General features: G+C 44.1%; 1 protein-coding gene across 1 annotated transcript; it reads left to right on the top strand.

Moving 5' to 3' along the window:
* Nucleotides 1-1,638: 1,638 nt before the first annotated feature.
* On the top strand, nucleotides 1,639-16,908 carry prag1 (PEAK1 related, kinase-activating pseudokinase 1; the record flags this gene model as incomplete). Its single annotated transcript, XM_079235376.1, has 5 exons — nucleotides 1,639-1,908; nucleotides 2,013-3,772; nucleotides 10,107-10,249; nucleotides 11,820-12,586; nucleotides 14,262-16,908. 5 exons carry the CDS (start codon nucleotides 1,639-1,641, stop codon nucleotides 15,420-15,422), a joined length of 4,101 nt encoding a protein of 1,366 aa, XP_079091502.1. The 3' UTR covers nucleotides 15,423-16,908.
* Between the last annotated feature and the right edge of the window lie 1,840 nt (nucleotides 16,909-18,748).

Genomic DNA, 18,748 nt, shown 5'->3' with positions numbered 1-18,748 from the left:
GTGGGTGCTTTCCTGCCCAAACTGAGTCAGACAGAAACAAAGTCAAATGTAAACATGCATTATCTTTACCAACAGGAAATCTCTTCATTTGACTCTTCACATTCATAGACGGCAAGGTTGTAAAACTCAAGCCATGAATTACCTGGCGTCTTAAGAAGTCTAGGCATTCCTTATCATGTGTTCTGTCAATGACCAATTAATAACGCCCTAATATGCCCCTTTTCATTGTTTAAGAGGAGTAAATGTTCATCCTCTTGCTTCCTCTATTTATTTTTCCAGATAATGAGTCTTGATGGTGGGCTAATGTTGTCGTGTATCATCGCAGCACTTTGTTGAGAGGCAATTAAAGCTGTGTAAAGAGCATAAAGAGGGGCACCCAGATGCAAGGCAACAAATGATCTCTCTGAAATGGTGTTGATCTGCTCAGTGTCAACCCTGTTTAACAGGACACACAGAAGAGAGAGAGAGGAAGAGTGTGTGTGTGTGTGTGTGTGTGTGTGTGTGTGTGTGTGTGTGTGTGTGTGTGTGTGTGTGTGTGTGTGTGTGTGTGTGTGTGTGTGTGTGTGTGTGTGGTTCAGTTTGTTTGTGCCAGAAGGAGAACACACATGTTGAGTGGGAGGTGTGTGTGTGTGTGTGTGTGTGTGTGTGTGTCTGTGGAAGGGGGATGGGAGGTTGTCGCGGGTGTGAGATTCACCCTGGTGAGACTTTAGACATTCCTGGCATTCCGACCTTCGGGATGCTTGAGGCTCCTCCGCCGTCTTCTAGCATGTCGGGGGCTGCAGAGGATTCTGAAGGGCTTTTATGTCGCTGGGCTCACACCGGCAGTCCCTTTGGTTGAGCAGAAACCACATACCCTCTAATTTAGGAGACCATGGGAACAAGTAGCACAGCACACATCAGGTCGTCTTAAGTTACATCGGCAGATGACACTTAAATCCTAACGGGGGTTTCTTGAGCCCTGAGACACTTGTCAGCCTGAACTTCCTCATCACTGTCTCTAGCATTTCAAGAAAAGGTTTAGGCTATTCCAATTTACTTTCTCTCTTTTGTAAATTAAAAAAAAGGCTTCTTGATTCAGAATATTTATATATCGCAAACAATTGAGATTCACTGATCCAACCTTTTCTGTCCGATAATGTCTAATAACTAACCCACAGCTTTAGTTTTTTTAATTTGAAATGTTACATTTTTTGGCGAAAAAAACTGATTTAAGCTCACATTAGCAAATACACTGTATTTATTTATTAGGTCGGTTATGTCACAGCTCAAAGACCAATCTGCTTTAAAAGGTGGCATATCACATTTGGTGCATCCCTTGACATAATAAGCAGTGAAAATAAGAATAGTTATATTAGTTACATGTGTTGTGATGGGATAAGCGTGGATTTTTAGACAGTTCTTATGTATTGCAAGCAGTTTTACTGGGTGACAAAGACATGTGGGATTCTGATACAATCTATGGCTAAAAAAGTGATAAACATCATGACTTCATTAATTATTTTAACAATGTACGTCATTCTTCTCTCTCCTCTTCTTTTGATGTTGCAACCTTCTGTGGGTCAGCCATGATGGTTCATCTGGTGTCTGCCACATCACTCAACAGCAACTTCTGACCAAACCTGATTTAGCAAACCAAAGATGTCAGCGTGCAGCGACTTTGCAGAACACGTGTGGAAACCCGGCTCTTGCAAGAACTGCTTCCACCCACTTAGTGCACACCACAAGACTGTCGGCGGCCTGGATGGCAGTGGGCCAGCCGCTTATTTGAAGAGCATCCTGGGAGGCGATGAAGAATCTGGAGTGATAGCGCCTTCACCTTACAGCAAGCCAACCATCGCTGTCAAACCCACTATGATGAGCCTCGACACCAACGAGTCAATGACCGACGTCAACATGAACATAGAGCAGGTGATTCTCTTAAATGTCTCTTTCCTGTAACAGACCTTTGAGTTTATTACTGCCCAGAATGATGTACCTGTTCACTAATGTGTGCTCATGTTTATGTGTGACAGGAGAACACAAAGAGCCCAGTTGAGCGCATGGGCTTGAAGAAACTCTTGGACCTGTCGTCGCTTTACATTGACAGTAACGGCTGCAACAAGGCCCATAGAGAGGCCGTTCTTCAAAGTCCTGAAACCAAGATGGACTACAACAACTGCTTCTCTCTGGCTTCATTATCCCCCAACATCCTGCCTAAAGACTCAATGATCATCAGCAATATCTTTGTCACCCAGGAGGAGGGTAGAAGTTCTCAGAGTTTAAAGAAGAACGCCAATGGAGACATCTGTAGGGAGCAGAATACAACAACCTCAAGAACCAAGAGCACTTATAATGGAATTAGTATGACTGCCAGGGCAAATTGTCAGGAGTCCCACCTGGCGTCGGTGGAGATACCTTTTTCTGTGGATACTGTCACTTCCAGTCCGACTACAGTTCATAGCAATGGTCTCAGCAGTGGGAATACTGCTGCTGTTACAACTAAGACATCTAGCACTTCTACTACTTTCCGCACCACAGCCTTCAGTGTGGACACCATTAGCCACAACCCTCCCCCATCCCTCCACTCTCCCCCCATCCTGTCTGAACAGACCAGTCTATCAGACTCCTCTTGTTCTTATCGAAGTAGTACAGATTCCCTTCCTGGGGCAGAGGGGTCTGGAGGAAGACAAGTTAAGTCAGGGAGCCCCCAAAGCCCAACGGCCATGGGTAGCTTCCAGTCCGCTCCCAGCTCTCCTAATGAACAACAAGACTCAGAACCCATTTATGCACAGAGCACCAAGAAAAAGCGCAGTTCAGAAGGAAATGGGGTGCAATCCCATCTTGTGTCTCCAAACCAGATTAAGAACTCATTCAAGGGCTCTGAGCTGTCAGGTGAGAGTCAACGGGCCACCATCACAGTAATGGCCGCACACACAGAGGAGAACAGGACTTTCTACCTGAGGAGTCCAGATTCAGCCATCAGCACCCAATCCCACTTCAGCCCCACAGCACGTAAAGACCCCAGCAGCCCGGCTTTCCGCTGGCCCAGCCCCAGCCACAGCCACAGCGCACCATTTTTGATCCCCGAAGCCAGCCTTACCCCAACTCTTCACCCCAAGCCTCAGTCCAGCCCACCCATTCCCCCGAAAAGAACCACCCGTTCCCCAAAGCTGGGCGCCTCCAGCCTGTCACCGTCCATCTCTTCTCCCGTCCCTCTTCCCGATCTCCCCAGACTGAGCACCTCCAGCCTCTCGCCGTCCATCTCGTCTCCCGTCCCTCTACCTGAACTCCCCATGCTTTTTCTCGTCTCTGCTAGAGAGGGCCACTTCAAGGTCCATACAGAGACCCACAGCGCAGCAGTGTCTGAACGCTGGCACAAGCCCCACCACCCCAATTCTGGCTGGAACTGTCGCATAGAGGAAGAAGAGGAGGAGGATGTGAAAGAGCCGAAAGAGGGACAGAAGAAGAAGTTGTCTGCCAACCTAGGGACAACCTCTCGGGTGGCATGCTTGGTAAATAGCGCTGCTGTCTGGAAGGAAGCCAGGGACTCGAAGGCCCACAGCAGCCCCCCTCCAATGACAGAGCCAGGCACGGCCCCCCCAGCTTCCCCCAACAATGGTGCCTGTCAGGGGGAGACTGCGAGCACCGGTGCAGAGGAGGAGGGCAAGCATAACGGGAGCATGCCGTCCAAGCAACGGTTGCATGGCGGCTCATCAGAGCTGCTGGCAGCAGGAAAGGAAGCTGCCAACAATGAGCCCAATCCACCACCTCCCCCACCCAAGAAACTACACAGGTAAGAATAACAGAGAACTTTTTGTCTGGCTTTTATACATTCAATTATTAACCCTCAAATAGGTTTGAAACACTCCCTACTGTATTTGGGTAGGACTGTGTTTCCATCCCAGAAAAATGTGAGGTCTTAACATTGTTGGCTCAGTTTGACCAAGAGACACAAATCGTCAAGGTACTTAATGTACAATATGAAGCAATGAAAAGTAAGCACTTCTTGGTAATGACGTATTTGGGAATCTCTGACCACTCTATGATGAGTATTTAATCTAGATAAAGGATTTAGATGATGAAGCCTTTATTAATCTCACCAACGACATCAGTTGGTTTTTCTCCAGATTCAGCAGCAATCTTTTATGCCATTTTCTTTTTTTTTTACTTTCTTAAGCGCAGCTGAAAAGATTCAGCAGTGTTAAACTTTTGTTCGTATGTAACTTCCTACATATTACCTTTTTATAATTTCTCATAATATTTTTTATGCTAATTAATGGCCAAGCACAGTAAATAGATCATGAATCTCAAGAAAGGGTTGATGTTAAATATTGTTTATAATACAGCAGCTATGTAAAAGAAAAATTCTAATAGAGGTTTAATTACACCCTAGTCTACTAAGCACTTGCCGGGAGATGAATGCTATGCATTTCTCAAACTTGAACTGCCCATTATAGCACATATTTGCGTGCCTGTCCTTCAGTCTTACTTTTGACTTGCATGAGAACTAATGGGACTGTAATTTAGCTATGACACTAAATTCTATAATTTAGTACTTTCAACATGCACTTAGTCTAAATGCATAACTGCACATGTCTCTCTGCACATGTCTCTCTGAAGGGACTGTATATGTATAGAGTGTTAGTGCTGCTGATGGAATATAAGCTACTGTCTAGTATATTGCCTGTGACAGTGCACATGTATGCATCTCACTGCAGTCGTCTGTGTGAATCTCCCGGTGCCTTCCCCTTTCATAGCATCATTATTCAGCCTTGAATCAGCCTCCATTCTTGCAGCTTGTGATCATTCAAACTGTTCCGGCACATTCCTCAATGCATGCCTTGTTCTATTCAAGCTAGTAATGTGACTTTTTCAATTCTAATTAACACACAAAATGGGTCTGTTAAATAGTCCCCTGCTCTGTCACGTTGCTGTAAATTTGTTTTGGCTGCAGCACAATAACTGTAAAAAAACGAAACAGGCCTTGATATATTATACAGGGACAAACTGTCATTTGCAGGCGTTCAGACGTATCTTTGGGCCCAAAATAAATATCACATGTGCCCTGCTCGCATGTGATATTTCAATTATTGATGTTGACATCCTGGTTATATTTAATGCTAAGTAACAATATTTAATTACATAACTCACAGGAACTGCAGAATCATGCATTTTCGCTCTTATTCAAGACTGCACCATTGTGACCTACTCTACTCAGGGCTCCAAGCCGTCACGGTCATTTATTAGTAGTAACATTTGCACATGTGCTTTAGTCTGCAGGAGGCTAGGAATACACTCCGCTGTCTGAGTCAGCTACACCAAAGCAGAAACAGAGAAGAGGCCTTGTGTTGTTTCAGTTATTAGAGGATCAAATGATCTCCTCAAAATAAACCCAGCTTCGTCTGGGACGACATGATGAGGTGTAACACACGACTGTGACTTCCTCAGGACAAACAGATGTTCTGCCGTCTTGAGCTGCTCGAGTCAGCAAAAGCTGAGTAGGAGTGTTTTACTGTTGAAAACACAGATTGACTATCACATTTCAAGGGCCCTTATGTTTGTGGTAATTCTAGGTTGGACCTATCTCTCTTGTTATGGCATTGCGGACATTCTGCACTGATAAAAATACACCTTGTTGTGACACATTTGGAACAAGCCTCGAGCCAGCCAGCGACAGTTGTGACTTTCCAAGTTTATCAGCGTGTTTAGTGTATTTAATCCACAAGTGTGACAAAGTGCTGCAGAGAAACAGAATCTAAATCTTGTCTGCATACAGTTTTATTATTGAGACTTGAGAGAATCTTGTGTGTGGCGTGAATGGAAAATGTAACGGACCCCCGTGAAGCAGCATTTTGATGTGCTGAATCATTTAAAAGCCACAGATGGTTGGAAAAATCTGCCTCCCAGAGCCTTTGATCACAGTGGAAAGCACCAAATGTCCACTCTTTTATTCCTCGTAACAGGTCAACCTACATATAACATGGTGGGTCAGCCGAGGAGGCGTTTGTGCATGTACCTAAGTCATGCACGTGTGTCAGTACTCTTTCACGGAGAAGGCTTGTCCACCCCACTGATCATTGAAGGTTGTCAAAGGAGGGGCTTTAGTGAACAGATTGTCGCCCCTGGCAACTCCCAAACTGTCCCTATCTGGAAGTCGGTTGCCATCAATAGAAATAGAATTCATAGATCGGCCGTGTGGATTCAAGTCCACTGAGTTTGTCTTGGGTTTGAGTTGCCTTTTGCTATCTTAACTATCATTCCAAGACGAGCCGCCCCTCCCTCCACAGATCCCTTCTGTGCCGCAGAACAGATAGCATCTTGTTGCCGCCTGAAGAACCGCTAGGTCAATGAGTGAATGCTATATATGATATATGGCTGCTTAAATTTTGCACATCTGATGGGTGCTGTGGCTTTTCCTGCTGAGAGGGACTTTAAATACACGTATGACTCGTGTGGAGCCAGGGTTGTGTTACTACACATGGCGGGGCTTTAGAGAGCCACCAGTCTGATCCGGGGGCATTTCGAGCCGGCCAGCCCGACGAGGACCGTTGCCTGTCCAGCATGAGGTAGGCACCTGATGGCGTCTTTTTCATATACTCGTGCTTTTCTCTTGGACGACGCATCTATCATTAGACTTGTGAAGAGAAGTGGTTACATTTTTGGTCATGCAGTAAAATTGACTGAGTTTGGATGCGTTGCACGAAGAAACCACAGAGGCTTATTTTCACGCCTCCATCAGGAGCTTGGTAGTCAGAATTCAGAGGTTGCTTTGAGAGGCACAGTAGTAGATGGCATGTGGTCAACTTTTTGCTCATTTGTTCATCCGCCACACGTCTTTCACACCGTGACTTTTGCTCTTCTCATCTCTTCAAATCCTTTTCTGCCTAAATTATGTTATTCTTTGAGTCTATACTGTTTACACAACAGTAGTTGTAAGATGAAGACGGTTGAAATGAAAATTATGCAGAAGTGTGTTACTTTCTGTGATGCGGGGCAAATAAATGAAAGTGGCTTGTACTGAATAAGGGAAAGGGCTAACTGGCAGTGAAGAAGATAACAAGGCAAAGCTGGAGCCGTTTGCAAAAGATAAAAGGATTGTTGTCAACCATTAATGAATATGTGTTTCAAAGACTGGTTTATATGGCTATATAGCCATGGTAACTATCCTACAATCATGACAAAGAAACTGTGCATGTCATTCTTCGCTGCACTGTGTAACATACAGAGGCTGCAAATTAACACAAAATCACATGCACGATATCATGCAATCCAATATAGCAGCAATGCAATAATCAACACCTTTTGTCAGTTTGTAGAAAACAAACGGAACACCAAATGTTTTCCAATACAAGCAACACAAATACACTTCAATCCGTTCCTCTCTGTCTCGTCAGAAACTCAACATTGTCGGCCTCTTAAAGGTTGTGTATGTTGCTGTTGTAGGGGATTGGATTACGTTGTACAGGTGTTAATGAATACCTGACTCCACTTCATTTTAACAAAACCTTGAATTGTGTATCAACATCAATGTGTTGGTCATTTTATGAGTTACATTTTCTTTTGTATCTCATCACTCTTAATGCTGTATAACCATCTTAGATTTTGACTTTCACTAAAAGATTATTGTCTCTACATTAAATAGGAGAGAGAATGTGTGGATGTAACAACACACAGTACTTTTTCATCATTTTATATATTTACAACAGAGAAAAGCCAGGAAGTGAAACCAGTAGCGTGAACCTGATCCACAACAACAGCACAGTTTAGTTTGGGTCTCATTTTACACCGTCGCACTGCTATCTGTGGCTAGTTAGCTGTAACCCCAATCCGATCCCTTTTTAAAGAACTGCCCAATATGCCTTCACACAGCTTTATTTATACCACACACACACACACACACACACACACACACACACACACACACACACACACACACACACACACACACACACACACACACACACACACACACACACACACACACACACACACACACACACACACACACACACACACACACACACACACACACACACGTCAGGATAACATGTGTGTCAACAGATCCAGTGTGTTAGGAACCCAGATTTAGAGTGTAAACAATCAAGCTCCAGTACGTGTTGTTGCTGGGCTGATTGCAGAACGTGTGGCTGGTTTACTGGGGAGATCACGATAGCTCACGTATGCTTTGTTTTTGCAAAGGAAGTGATGAGATCTATTCTGAGGAAATGAGCAATTAAGATGTGTATTAATAGACGTTTAGACTAAAACTGAGCTTTCCCAGTCGAGTGAGAACATCCGGATGAATGGGGCTTTTATTATGTTATACCGGCATGATTTAGGAAAATATTTTAACATTTGTGTTATTTGAAGATGGGCATTTCCCCTCTTTTCTGACCAAACAAGAAAATAATCATCAGATCATATACATAACTGACTAAATGCATGTCTATTCGTACACGCAGTCCTAATCCGATCCAAGGTCTCTTCCGCGTGCCCTTGCTCAGAAGGCTCATTCATCCGTGCCCATCCTCCCACAGGACATAAGCAATGGCATTCTTTCACCAAGGAAAATCTCATGTTTTGGATACAAATCTGAGAGATCTGGAGGGAGACTTGCACAGGCGCACACATGCACACATAGTTCCGGCGCCCATTACTGTTTCCCCTCTGCCTCAGCGTTTCCACTGCCTTTCATCACCGCTCTTTTGTCTGTAAAATGATAGCGGATTCTTTCAGAGAATACCCAACCCTGTGTCTCCCCCCCATGTGCTCCTCTCCCTTTCTCCTCCTCAGCTGTTTGTTCTGCTGATTTATGGTGGAATTGAAGTCGGGGGTCCAGCAGATAAATGGCGAGAGGAGTATTTTTTTTGCGATGGAAGAGAGGAAAGATAGATGAAGGGATGGGATGGTACCCGGCTTCCCTGAGCCATTAGCGGGTATAATGAGACAAGCGAATGGCTGTCACTCAGCCTAATTGGTCACCTTGATTAGGAAGTCTGCTCATGCACAGATTTCATTGGTATTATAAGTGGCTATCATGCTACTCAATCAAACTGAACAAGAAGAATGCAAAGCTTCTTTCAAGCGAGTAAAAAGAAAGCACGCAAGGTTGTGTAACTTTTGAAAGTAGAAATAACACAATCTTTCTTCCAAACCAGAGGTTGAATTCACAATTCACCTTACTCAATTCAATACACCTAGAGGTTTCGCTGCTACAGCTTTTAATATGTTTTTGTGGTCACTGTAAAACTCAAGTGCTGACAATTTGGTTGGGCGTGTTAGGCTAGTAGTGGCTAATGTAGCTAGCCTTAAGCAGAGGTGAGGAGCGGGCTACATAAAGCTTTCTAACTCCACACCCACACACGTCATTATCAAATGTGTTGATGTACTGACAACACTTGAGACAATTTATCAGCAATCATCATGTATACAACGTTTTCCATTCATGATCTCCAAGACCTGTAAGCTGACTTTTGATGTGTGAAATTGTTTTGAGTTTCCCTTTGAAAGCAACCGATTCAAGGGAATCTTGGGAAATGTAGGGAAAGTCAAATACGTCATTATCCTGCAATTGCCACTTGTGGCCTCAGTGTTCGGAAACTGACTTTTTTGACTACTGCTGTATTGCTTGATGCAGTTTACTGTGTTCAAGAGAGGAAAATTCCATTATCGGAAACAAGCTAAACTACTGAACCTGTCAGACTAATATTGTTTTTAGTAAGGCTTATTTGTCGCAGTTATAAATCAACACAAAATCAAGAAGTGTGCCTCTTGAATTAGGAAGTGAAACTACTGACGGTAAGTGTTCGTCATTTAAAAAGAGGCAGTGTGATCTTTGACGTGGACGCATGAGTAATACATAGTGCAGATAAGAAAACATCAAGGGGAAGTGAAATGCTTCCACATTCATGAACAGACGCACGCAAACAAAATGTAATATTTCAGCGGAAAACCTTCTGACTAAACTAGCAGTGGACGCTACACTTGGCGAGGCTTATGTTTGGCGAGGATGTCAGCAATGCAGACACACAAACAAGCATTCAAACCAGATTTTTTGGTAGAATTTGTAATCTTGTTCGTCCAATCATCATATTCACGACCATCGTTTCTCCTGTTTTCTCCGTCAGAGTTAGTAGTAAGATGAGTGGCAGCAACATAGAGCTGGATCGCTGCAGCCAACACGGGTCAGTGGAGAGCCCTACTTCCTCTCTTCGGGGCTTGGGCTCCAGCCTCTCCACCGCTTCCACCGACAACCTGACTGGGGACACTGGTAAGTAACACTCACACACATATTATTACATTTTTGCAAAAGGTCCCTTTGCTCCAATAGAAACATGCACTTGGAGTCCAAGGACCATACATGTCTGAACCCGTATCTGATGAAGCAAACCATTGTAGTTCATTGAGCGTTAGGTGCTTCCTCCACATCTTTTACAGACGTGTGCTTGGTTCGCCTGCACGTCAGCCGCCTCGCAGTTCAGATGCTGCTTCCTGATGTTCGACTATGAGAATGCACTTTAACACAGTGAAATTTTGCAACAACGAGGAAAAGAGGAAAAGGAGCGTTGCGAGGTTTCATAACAGCGGCAGTCTGTCGCCTTATCTCTTCTATTCCTCTTTTGTGAAGATTGTTTTGACCCTGCGGTTCGTTTTTGTGACGCGAGTTCAAGATTTCTACAATCATCAAACCTGAGAAGTGGCTCAGAATCAAGAATCCTTGGTTGTGAAATGATTGTCAACCTTCACATATCCTCTGTGGCACAGACACTTGTAATTGCTGTAACTTCCTGGGCAACGTTGTTTGAAGAGATAATTATGGACTCCGATAACGAGGGAAAAAGGGCTCGGCTACATCCTACAGAGTAGTTTTTTTCTTTTTCTTTACAGTCTTCCCCCCTCTGTGAAAGCAGTTATTGAAGACTGCACCACACAATTATTTCAGTATCTGTCTCCTCGAGTGTAATGTCGAGTTCTTGCTTTAAGTCTTTAATTGACAAATGGATCATAATTGGATGTTTTGAGTGTCGGCTTGAACCCTGGATTGTGGAAATTTCCAGCTGTTTTGCGGCAACGAGGTATGTGTTTGTGCTCAGGCTAAGCAGAAGGCAGTGACAGAAGGGGTGTAGTAAATATATCACATTTTACAACCGTCGCCGAGGAATATGAGAGTCTATCAGTACTGTAAGGTTACAGGAATTTCACTCACAAGCTCACTAATAAGTAGAGGATATAGTGTGTCAATGACTGGTCATTGGTGTTTGTGTGCCTATTTTCCATTTCAACATATGTTAGTTAATTCCATTCAAGCGATGGTTCAGGAATTACACTTTGTCTTTTTTAGATGAAAATATCAATGTCGCTCTCTCATCTGTCTGTTCAATATGAAGCTACAGCTGGTTAGCTTAGCTTAGCATAAAGACTAGGATGAGGAAGAAACAGTTAGCCTGGCTCTGTCCAAAGGTAGTGAAGTCTTTCTAACAGCACCTTGACGATTACTAATTAACACTGAAGTCTATTTTGATTAAACATACACAAACACATTATCTTCGAAACTGTTTCCGTCTATTGGTTGTAGCTTCATATTTGGTGCACAGACATGTATCAATCGTATCTAACGCTCAGTAAGAAAGCTAGTAAGCACATTTCCCAAAATGTTGAACTATTTCTTTCACAATTGATCTATCCTCTAGCTTGAGAAGTACAAAACACAAACTTAGTATTTGCATTCCTTTTCCACCTTTCCTTAAATAAGCAGTACAGTGCACTTAACTTGATCAGGAGCTAACGCGTTCTTTCCTTTTAAGCAGCCCCGCTGATGTAATTTATTTTTCTCTTCTCAGGTTATCAGGATGCTACGCGGCTCTCTTGTTCCTCTCCATTTTCCAGAAGTCCAGTGGCCTCAGCTCCGGGATCTCCGCACCAGCCGTCCTTTGCCAGCTTCAGTAACCAGCCACCGCCACTCCCAGAGAAAAAAAAGGTCAACCGCACCGTGTCGGCTCCTGATAGCGCGACCGGAAGACCCTTTGTCCGAGCCTACCCACGCCTCCCGTTCACGGGCTCGGAGAGCAACGTGTGTCGCCCCGCTGATGTCGGTTGCCTCTCCAGTTTACCGTCCAGCCCCGTCGACCCACGGCCCATGTTCTCTTCCAGCGAGTCTCTGGAGCGCTGCCACACCCCGCTAAGCCGACCCTCGAGGTCTCGGACACTGGATGAGCCTCTGAAGACTCCAGGGCGCCTGGGAGTCCACTGCCGAAGCAGCGTCACCTGCTCCTCTTCCCCACAACTCAGCGTGCCCTTCTCGTCCTCAGAACCGGGTTCAACGCCAAATTTGGGCTCCAGCCTGCAGCTCCAGACCCTTCTGAGTAACATAGACAGCAGGGAGGGAGTGTACTCCAAACTGGGAGGCCTGTATGCTGAGTCTCTGCGGCGCTTGGCTCTCAAGTGTGAGGATCACTTCACTCGCTCCCAGAGGAACCCACTTAGGTTTGAGGAGAGCAACTGGTCTCTGTTCAGGCTCACCTCCAACAAGCCGAGCTGCAACTCAGGAGATGCTGTGTACTACTCTGCTGCCTGCGCCTCAGACCCCAGCAACTCCTACGCTGTGAAGGTAAATACTCAGCCTAATTTGACAAAGTATTTTATATCGGCTGTTTGTGAAATATGTGTTTGGTATAACCATGTTCACTTCCAGAACACCTTAAAGTTGTAATCTTTAATATTTTGTTGCTGATTCATTTGGCGTAACCTTTGATTGGGTGTAACAGGAAATGCAGTGTTATACTACAAGTCTCAGAGTTCAGATGGGAGCAAACACTCTTTGAGCTGCTACCGGAAATGCAACAAAAGAGCAACTTGTCCATTTACAGCGGATCCAAATTAACTTATTTAGTTTGAAGTAAGATATCGAGCAAAAGTGAGTAGTATTCCACACATCGAGAAACAGGAAATTAAATCACCTTGCTGATCAACTCAAAAAAAAAGAAAAAAGCCAAAATATCTTTACTTCAGGAAAATCTTAAGGGTTTTAACTTAAATGCTTGAGTAGCAGAATGATGTCCATATTTTTGCATCACCAGTGAGCAGTGACAGTTTAAATGTTTAATCAATCATTTTTTACTGGGAATGAAAGGTCTTATGGATTTGCTGATAATTGAACCTGATCATTATTCCATTGACGACCTGGACTTTGAACACCGAGTAGAGAAAACGATAAGTAGAGGATTTTAAACAAGAGTAAGTTCTGGGTTCGGCTGTTGGTTGCTGGGAAGTGTTTTTGTAATGTACAGATCTGGGTTTGTTTTTTCTGTACGGTTAGAGATTGTCAAAAGAGCAACTCTCTTACGATCATCTTTACTGTTGTTTAAAGGATCATTTTTGAATTGACCTTTTTAAGCAGGGATTTGACAGTTTGAGGATAGAAGGAGGAGATTCAAATTGGGCGGTGGTCTTGTTTGTTCTTCGACAGCAGATGGGACGGCCCCACCACAGCACAAACCTTCAGGGCATGCAGTGTAAACAACTAGAAAGAAGGGTGTGGATTCACACTCTTTAACCTTTGTCCCAAAGTCATTAGTGTCGTACAAAGCAGCAGCTGTTTGTACAGTATGTGTTGTGCCACACTGTGGGTGCCCACAGTCTTGCTTAATATCTCTAGGCCCAATTATTATTGACATTCCAGGCAGGATTTACAGTCAGACAAACCTCTGTTGTCAAGGCCAGCACACGCTCAAATCCAATACACACCATGTAGAACGAGCCCATCCAGCACTAAGACAAATAATCATGTTGGAAACTGAAATCAGCATTGATTGAGGTCATTGTGTATTAAGTGTGTGTGTAATTTTATTAATTGTTCGTCAATGTTGCTGACTGAAAATGTAACTAAATGAAAGTGGGGTTTTGTATAGTTAATCACTAAGAAGAGCTTATATTTATAAATTTGACCCCAACACGGAATAAGATTTGTAACAGAATTCAGATTTTAGTGTGTGACTTTTCTCACGCACTTAAGGGCCGTGGTAGTTTACTTAAACACAAGTTTAGTTTTTCTCAGCTTTTCAGTGGAGGATTGGGTTTAAAGCTGCACCATAGACATGGATTTCCCTTGAATGAGAACAGGGGCTGAATTGACGTTGACCTTGAAACCTCACTAACAAGAATTCCTTTCTTATGTTTCTTGGCTCCACTCCCTTTCCGTCTCTGTGTGAGGAATTCTTCTCTCCCCTCCTCCTTCCCTTTCTTCTCCTTTCCTCCCACTGATCTTTGTGTTTATATCTCTCCAGATCTGCAAGAGTCCATCCATGGAGGCCAAACAGGGCCATCTCTACGGTCTGTCGGTGCAGCAGAGCATGCCTCCCTACTTCAACCTCCAGCAGGACTGTGGCCACTTCCTCGCTTGCGTCCCTCAGAGCATGTTGCCTTCTGACGAAGTCTCTCTGCCCAATACCCCTGCTTCATCGCTGCCTCAGCCCTCCATGCCTGCGCCCGTTCAACAGGTAGAACGAGAGCGGGTGGTGGTTATCACCTCTGAGATCCCTCGGCAGACCGCGGCTGACTTTGTCCGGGAGTGGGCCGCGTTCCATAAAACTCAGCCAGAAATCTACGAGCGCCGCGTATGTTTCCTCCTCCTGCAGCTCTGCCACGGCCTGGAGCACTTGAAGGAGCACGGGGTCACGCATCGCGACCTCTGCCTCGAAAACCTGCTGTTGGTGCCTCATCTACGCAGGCCCTCCAAGTTCCCCCAGCAAACCGCCACCGACAATGGCACCAGTAACAGTTCAAGCGGTGGAGACACTCAGCGGCACCTTCCCCGGCTACTCATCAGCAACTTTGCAAAAGCCAAGCGTCGCTCCCCCGAAGACGCTGCCTCGACCAGTGTGGACCCTCGCATCAAACGGGACCACGCCAGATTGGCGCCTGAGATCCTCTCAGCAGCGCAGTACCGTAAATTCGACGAGTTCCAGACGGGCATCTTGATCTATGAGCTCCTCCACCAAGCCAACCCCTTTGAGGTGAGTCCAGCTCTGAAGGAACAGGACTACCGCTGTGAGGAGCTTCCGCCGATCCCTTCCGTCTCCCTTTACTCTGCCGGCCTCCAGAGGCTGGCCCAGCTCCTGCTTCAACCGGACCCCATCAAGCGCATTCATATCCAGGAGGCCAAGCGCATACTGCAGAGCCTGCTCTGGGGCCCCAGGAAGGACCTGATGGAGCAGCAGCGGGAGCGGCACGGACAGGGGGTCGGCTTTGTGGACGGGTCCCGACACGAGGGCCTCCTGAACTGGCTGGACGTGAAACGGGCCCTGCTGATGATGAAGTTCGCAGAGCGTTCACTGGAACCCGAGAGGAACGCAGAGCTCGAGGACTGGTTGTGCTGTCAGTACTTTTCCTCGGCTCACCCTCTGTCGCTCTGCCATACCGCCGAGCTGCTCTACTCGCTAAAGTGATGGCTTCCTTTTTAGGGTTCAAAATGTTGTGTAAGTGGAGCTGAAGTTATGCGTGAATGAGTGAACGAGAGAGACCAATCATTTCAGTTAAGTTAACGTCGAGACTATGGATGGGAGATACTGTGAACCTAAACCCACCTGTTTGCGCTATTGCTGCTTGCATGAGAGCCGTGCATCAAGCTAACCGTCCACCTTTTACACCAACAGTATCCTGCTACAGACTGTCCACTGAGCAAATACATAACCTGTGAAAATGTAGCTGTTTCTACATGTTTTAATGAAATGATTGATTTACCAACTGGAGACGCTTTGTGCCAGTGACTCATACATCTGTAAAAAAGGAAGAATATGAACCGTATTCATAATCCGATAATACACTTACCAAAGTTTCATGTATGACACTCTTTTGTGTGTATTTATTAAAAATCAATTATGACATTTTACCCACTGAGAACAGGCTAATAATTCATAACCGTATTCTGTTGGCTTGTTAGCTTTGCAAATAATGCAGCGTCGTATCTACGTAAGTGTGCAGCTAACTTTTCATTTTAATAGAAAATGAGGTCACGAGCAGACTTATACTTTTGCACCTTTCCCGTCATGTTTATTCATGAGCTCATAGTGCTGTACTGTATACTTTGTTTCAATTTTCTTGAACCAATCCACAGGAAATGACATAATAATGGCTATTCCCCAGTGAATACTGGTGTACTAGTTGCACAATCCCAGTCACAGTTCTTGTGCGACAGCATTGCTTAATAAATACTTATGGACTATATGAATTAATCATAAACCATACTGTCTAACAACTCAGTATTAATTTGATTGACAAAACAATTGGCAACGTTAGAGATTGCTTCTACTGAATGGATGCCCAGTTTTTCCTTATGCTTATTTTTTAGTATATATTTAAATGTTTTTACATTTGTAACGGTGCCTTTTGTTCTTTGTATATGTTACAGTGACACAGAAGCCAAATGTAAATATTACTGATCATTCGTCCTTTGTGAAACTGGCCTTTCACCGAATGTTCTAGAAACACCTTTGTACAGTAATTTGTATGATATTCGAAGAAAAATGAGCCCAAGCAGGTCTTAAAAAGCCATGAATATGAGCAGGAGTTAAAAAATATTTATGATACAATTTGCTATCCTGTAGTAGTCACTGGAATTTCTCTGTTTATTTTCATATGTGGATTATCAAGTTATTTGGAGGTTTTTGGCGCAGCAACAGCTGAGCCGGGTTTTTTTTTTTGCTTCCCGTAAGCTTCAAATTTATGAGACTTGTATCTCCAACAAAGGAATTCTTAATAAAGTCAAGAATGTATCTGCCTTCACCAGGTTTTTAGTCCATGACTGACTAATGTTTCTAATGTTGCAGAGGGGAAAAAACATGGTCAGATCTCAGCACTATACATTATTAATTATTTTTATTTTGTGTGTGCCTCACCTATTTGCAACTATCAATAAACTGTGCATATATTTTCTCCCGGTATTAGCTGGTGTTTGTGTCTTTTTTTGGATGGATCCCCTTTATTGATTGGGCCATTAAGGGCTATAGTTGTTATGTTAGCATCACTAGCTGTAAAACTAATGAATCTAAGCAAAAGTATTTCATTTGCTGCATGAACTAGACATTCAGCAGGAAAAGAGAGCTTGATTGGACTCAATTACAAAATAATGTATTCTTTATGTTTATCATACAATATTTAGCCATTTAGAATTCGCTTTTGCTCAAAAGTACTTTATGCAAAGCAGCACCGTGTCTATTATAGTTGTCTATTGTCTATTGTAATTGCAGACTGAAAAAACGTAACATTATAACAACCAGGGAAATGTGTGAAATAAACATAAACTACAGCACTTTGTGCAAAGATTAAAGCAATTTTCCAACTGAAAGAAATAAAAACAAAACAACAAATACAAAACAAAAGTAACAGAATAAACTAGTCAGCTGAAAGAGAGGTGTTTGCTGTTGACGGGGAGACACAGAGTGCCATGCACGGATCAACACAACAGGTTGTACGTGTAGTTGCATCTCAATTTGAGTTTGGAGCCTCAGGCCAAAACTAGAGCGCAGACTTCCAATCCCTCCCCATGTAGCTTTCTGCTTCACATCACTCCTTCAAAACCACTGGCTGCTCCCTTGTCATAGGTGGAACTATGTTGCTATGGTGTTTTGACCAATGGAATGGCATTTCAAGGAACGCAGACAGTCTCCTGTCTCTGTCTCCCTCTCTCACACACACACACACACACACACACACACACACACACACACACACACACACACACACACACAGAGAGAGAGAAAGAGAGAGAGAGAGAGAGAGAGAGAGAGAGTAAAGCAGCCTGTTGAGTAAGAATCCAAATAACCCCCTGGTAACAACAGCCAGGCTCTCCTTTGTTTGTCCAGTGAACACCGGTCAGGAGGTTGCATACTTTATTTGAGCAAATATGCATCCCTGCACACTGTCTTCAGCGCCGGACCGGAGAAGACAAAAAACACAACATACCCAAACTTCCCACAACTAGAGAATGAATATGGTGCAAATGCTTTCTGCCGTGGAACCCAGAAGACGGTTCAAGATCAAAGCTAACTCACCAGTTATTAGTGCCATAGCTGCTTGTAATTGCTCCATATTCCCAGGGATGGAGGGCCAATCATAGACAAAGACATATAACGTAAAGACATCTAAAGTAAACAAACAGGATGATAGTGCCTGCACCCCACCACAAAGTCACTATTTTGCATCCAGCCATAATTAATTAGTAATTATCATGACTATTACATATTTCCACAATGAATATTGCCAACTCCTGCTTTTTTCAAAAAAGTGCACCGCAAATGACTGAATCGTGCTCCAACTGGAACATTGAACCCCTACTTATCTATTCACCCCACTAACAGTTTGTATATTGTGAGTTGGCTCAGCTGGCCTGAGGGAAAGCTACCCAGAAAAGTTACCAGCCAGGCCATTTCCATTCACATAATTCAAAGCACAGCCAGTAGCTTCATTGACAGTAGCCCGGAGTGCTACTGCTCCGTCAGTTTAACATAACTACCCATGAGTGTGCTCACTTAAAACTGGGGACATTTTCCAGATGAAGGTCAATGGAAATGTAGGGCAGCTAGCATTGTCCCCTGTCTGTTTCCTAGCTTTGCTGCTTCCATGTTTGACCTCATGGCCTGTTGGTTCCTGCTCAATGCTGTTTGCAACTATTTGCCCGCTCAGGTGAAGCACTTACTACTGCTGCATGAACCGCAACAGCATGCTGCGGCCCCTGACTTCTACTGTAAGTTTAGACTATGGGTTAGTCCCTTTA

Source organism: Taurulus bubalis (genome assembly GCF_910589615.1).
Source record: "Taurulus bubalis genome assembly, chromosome: 19".
NCBI lineage: Eukaryota > Metazoa > Chordata > Actinopteri > Perciformes > Cottidae > Taurulus > Taurulus bubalis.
The sequence above is the reverse complement of the archived record's forward strand: the minus strand, read 5'-3'. Positions and strand labels throughout refer to the sequence as shown.